Source organism: Leucoraja erinacea, chromosome 14 (genome assembly GCF_028641065.1).
Source record: "Leucoraja erinacea ecotype New England chromosome 14, Leri_hhj_1, whole genome shotgun sequence".
NCBI classification, from domain to species: Eukaryota; Metazoa; Chordata; class Chondrichthyes; order Rajiformes; family Rajidae; genus Leucoraja; species Leucoraja erinaceus.
In genome coordinates this window covers 41,740,835-41,745,555 of record NC_073390.1, presented here as the reverse complement: position 1 = coordinate 41,745,555, position 4,721 = coordinate 41,740,835, and the positions used below count along the sequence as shown (strand labels likewise).

Genomic DNA, 4,721 nt, shown 5'->3' with positions numbered 1-4,721 from the left:
TAGGGATAGAGATAGAGATAGGGATAGGGATATATAGAGAGAGATAGAGAGTTAGAGAAATAGATAGATAGATAGAGAGAGAGATAGAGAGATAGAGAGATGGAGAGAGAGAGATAGAGATCACGTGGATTATTGAGAAGCCATCTCCTCTGATGCATACACTTCTGGTATTATCCTGACAGTAACGCCCAGAAACTTCAGTCTGGCCTGAGTACGATTGTGGATACGGAATGATATCAAAGTATTATTCATTCATTTCATTCAGAACTACCATACTCTAGCCAATTGTGGTACAACTGTAGGACGGCCACAGTCCGATCAATTACACACATTGCACTACACAGTCTCGTCAATTGTCACCGTTTTGGCACGACCAGAACAGGCAATCGTGTCACAACTGTGTAACTACCACAGTCCGGGCAATCGTGTTTTGCAAGCGTGGAATTACCACAGAATATACAATTTGGCCAGAGTGAGTCCCACCACAAATTGGAGGAGCAGCACCTCATATTTTGCTTGGGTAGTTTACACCCCAGCGGTATGAACATTAACTTCTCCAATTTCAGGTAGTCCTTGCTTTCTCCCTCCTTCCCCTCCCATTCCCAGCTCTCCCACAGCCCACTGTCTCCACCTCTTCCTTTCTTCTTCCCGCCCCCACCACCACCACCAGTCTGAAGAAGGATCTCGGCCCGAAACATCACCTATTCCTTCGCTCCATAGATGCTGCCTCGCCCGCTGAGTTTATCCAGCATTTTTGTCTACCTTCGATTTTTCCAGCATCTGCAGTTCCTTCTTAAACAGAATATACAATTGTCCTTCGGCAGTTGGACAGGGCCCTGGTGAGACCACCCCTGGAGTATTGTGTGCAGATTTGGTTTCCTAATTTGAGGAAGGACATTCTTGCTATTGAGGGAGTGCAGCGTAGGTTCACCAGGTTAATTCCCGGGATGGCGGGACTGTCTTACAAGGAAAGATTTGGAAGGTTTTCGACCTGAAATGTCGCCTATTTGCTTCTCTCCATGGATGCTGCCTCGCCCGCTGAGTTTCTCCAGCATGTTTGTCTACCTTGTAAAGACTGGGCTTGTATTCACTGGAATTTAGAAGGATGAGAGGGTATCTCATAGAAATGTACACAATTATGAAAGGACTGGACAAGCTAGATGCAAGAAAAATGTTGCCAATGGTGGGGGAGTCCAGAACCAGGGGCCACAGTCTAAGAATAAAGGGGAGGCCATTTAAAACTGAGATGAGAAAAAAACGTTTTCACCCAGAGAGTTGTGAATTTGCGGAATTCTCTGCCACAGAAGGCAGTAGAAGCTAATCCACTGGATGAATTTATAAGAGAGTTAGATAGAGGTCTGGGACTAGCGGAATCAAGGGATATGGGGAGAAGGCAGGCACGGGGTACTGATTGTGGATGATCAGCCATGATCATAGTGAATGGCGGTGCTGGCTCGATGGGCTGAATGGCCTCGACTTGCACTTATTTTCTATGTTGTAATCGCGACACTGCACAACCTGGTCAATTGCTACCGTTCTGGAACTTCCGGGAGAGGCAATCGTGTCACCAGAGTTATCAATCGTGTCACAAAGTGTGCAACTGACACAGTTAGTCGTTTGTCACAATCATGGGACTACCACAGGTCTGTACACAATTGTCACCGCGTACAGCCTCGTCTACTGTTGCAGTTCTTGAACTAGCAGCCGAGGCAATTGTGTGACCATCACACTCTGGCCAGCTGTGATACAAGTGTGTAACTACCACAGTCCCACCCATCGTGTTACAGTTGTACAACTGCCAGAGTCCGGCCAATTGTGACAACTGCACACTTTAGTCAATTGCACAGACACTACAGTTCTGGGACTCACTACGACAGTCTTGTCAGAGATATCCCTGTGTCACAGACCTCCAGTCAATTGCGATACAATTGTGTGACTACGAGCGAGGTATCAACTGCGTTACAATTGTGGAACTATCTATGGCAGTGAGGTGACTAGTGATAGCATCGTCTCCCACCGCCCGCTCGCCAGGTAACCTTGACTCTTATTTCCTTTTCATTTTGCATGCCATGTACTGGTTTCGCCCTGAATGCATTGGGACATTGTAGCCCGTCTTCATGCTGAGGTTACGCCGGGTGGAGAGGAGGGGGTGGGGATAGGGGATAGGGGATGGGGATGGGGAGAGGAGAGGAGATGAGAGAGGAGGAGAGGAGAGGGGAGAGGGGAGGCTCTGCCACTGACCTGTACATGGCCCTGGTACATGATGCCGGCGGCTGCGGTTCCTCGCTCCGGGCTGGATGGAGGTGAGTGGCCGTCAGACAGAGCGATGCAGCCGCCGCTCAGCCTGCCCTTGTCACACAGCCGGTCGGTCCGCCCCTCTCCTCGCTTCCCCGCCCCTCATCCCAGCCCACTCTCCCAGGCGCCCGCCCCTCTCATCGCCACTCTCCCCTCCCCTTCCCCCCTCTTTCGCTCTCTCTCTCCATCTATGTTCCACTTTACTCTCCCGCGCCGTCTCCCCCCCCATCCCTCCCTCTTTCCCCATCCCTCCCTCTCTCTCTCTCCCTCCCCTCCCTCCCCTCTCCTCTCTCTCTCTCTCTCTCTCTCTCTCTCTCTCTCTCTATCTATCTATCTATCTATCTCTCTATCTATCTTTCTATCTATCTATCTTTCTATATATCTATCTATCTATCTATCTCTCGCTCTCTCCCTCTTGCTCGCTCTCCTCCCTCTCTCTCTCTCTCCCACCTCCCCTACTCTCTCTCCCCCCCCCCTCTCCCTTCTCTCCCCCCCCCCCCTCTTCTCCCCCCCTCCACCCTCCCTCCCTCTCCCTCCCCTCCCCCCTCTCTCCCGCTCCCATCTCCCTCTCTCTCCCCCTCCCCTCCTCCCCCCCTCCCTCCCCTCCTTCTCCCTCACCCCCTCTCCTCCTCACCCCCTCTCCTCCTCTCCCCCCACCTCCCTCCCTCCCTTATAAAATTGGGCATACATCGTGTATAAAATCGCGAGAGGAATAGATCAGGTGGCTGCACAGAGACACTTGCCCATTGTGGGTGATCAGAGCTCCAGAAGGAACCATGATCCGGGCCAAGCAGTTCCCCACATTTACAGCACTAACGTCCAAACAACTAGAATGGCCAAGCTGGGAAGAAAAAGGTCAAATAAAATGAGATTAGACACAAAATGCTGGAGTAACTCAGCGGGACAGGCAGCATCTCTGGGGAGAAGGAATGGGTAATGTTTCGGATCAAGACCCTTCTTCAGACTCGACCTGAAACGTCACCCATTCCTTCACTCCACAGAATGCTGCCTGACCCGCTGAGTTACTCCAGCACTCTGTGAAACGTCACCTATCCACGTTCTCCACAGATGCTGCCTGACCTGCTGAGTTACTCCAGCACTCTGTGAAACGTCACCTATCCACGTTCTCCACAGATGCTGCCTGACCTGCGGAGTTACTCCAGCACTCTGTGAAAGGTCACCTATCCATGTTCTCCACAGATGCTGCCTGACCCGCTGAGTTACTCCAGCACTCTGTGAAACGTCACCTATCCATGTTCTCCACAGATGCTGCCTGACCCGTTGAGTTACTCCAGCACTTTGTTGTAAACTTTTTTTTTTAAATCTGCATCTGCAGTTTCTTGCCTCTATTGTTTTTGACTCTCTATTTCCCAGAACCACAGACTGAAGTTTAGTTTCCACGGGAAATGGCGAATTATGCACATTTTGGCTGATTTACGAATTTAATTACATCTCCAGAGTACGTGCAAAAGTAAGTTGCAGGAAATACTGGTCCGCTTCCCACAAACCGGTAAAACCAGTGTTTGTCCCTCTGCAGATGCTGCCCGAGGTGCTGAATATCTCCGGTTCATTTCAGAACCTCCAGAAAGTCAAATACAAAACTGCCGATGCTTCCAAAATCCACTCCTCCATATATTCATCTCCGCGGGTAAAGAGGGAATATTTTTCATTCTTAAGAAAGAACTGCAGATGCTGGTAAATCGAAGGTGGACACAAAGTGCTGGAGTAACTCAGCAGGTGAGGCAGCATCTATGGTGGGAAGGAATTGGCAAAGTGTGGGAGAAATCCGGAGCACCCGGAGAAAACCCACGCAGGTCACACGGAGAACGTACAACCTCTGTACAGACAGCACCCGCAGTCGGGGTCGAACCCGGGTCTCTGACACTGCAAGCGCTGAAAGGCAGCAACTCTACCGCTGTTCCACCATGACCGCCACTGGTGAATCAGGAATGAGTTTGGTCAGTGATGCATGGCTTGGTCTACGGTGTGTTAGAATAAAGGGGAGGTCATTTAAGACTGAGGTGAGGAAAAACTTTTTCACCCAGAGAGTTGTAAATTCATGGATTTCCCTGCCACAGAGGGCAGTGGAGGACAAGTGACTGGATGGATTTAAGAGAGAGTTAGATAGAGCTCTTGGGACTAGTGGAATCAAGGGATATGGGGAGAAGGCAGGCACGGGTTATTGATATCCATGTTCTCCACAGATGCTTCCTGACCCGCTGAGTTACTCCAGCACTCTGTGAAAGGTCACCTATCCAAGTTCTCCACAGATGCTGCCTGACCCGCTGAGTTACTCCAGCACTTTGTTGTAAACTTTTTTTTAAAACCTGCATCTGCAGTTTCTTGCCTCTATTGTTATTGACTCTCTATTTCCCAGAACCACAGACCTGAAGTTTAGTTTCCACGGGCAATGGCAAATTATGTAC

General features: G+C 50.1%; 1 protein-coding gene across 1 annotated transcript in view; it reads right to left on the bottom strand.

Annotated features, from left to right (window-relative positions):
- The window catches only part of pex5la (peroxisomal biogenesis factor 5-like a), a 99,310-nt gene extending 96,953 nt beyond the window's left edge, over positions 1 to 2,357 (bottom strand). Inside the window, exon 1 of the mRNA XM_055645326.1 lies at positions 2,242 to 2,357. Coding sequence (XP_055501301.1) covers positions 2,242 to 2,262 — 21 coding nt within the window. The 5' untranslated portion in view covers positions 2,263 to 2,357. The remainder of the gene's footprint in view (positions 1 to 2,241) is intronic.
- Between the last annotated feature and the right edge of the window lie 2,364 nt (positions 2,358 to 4,721).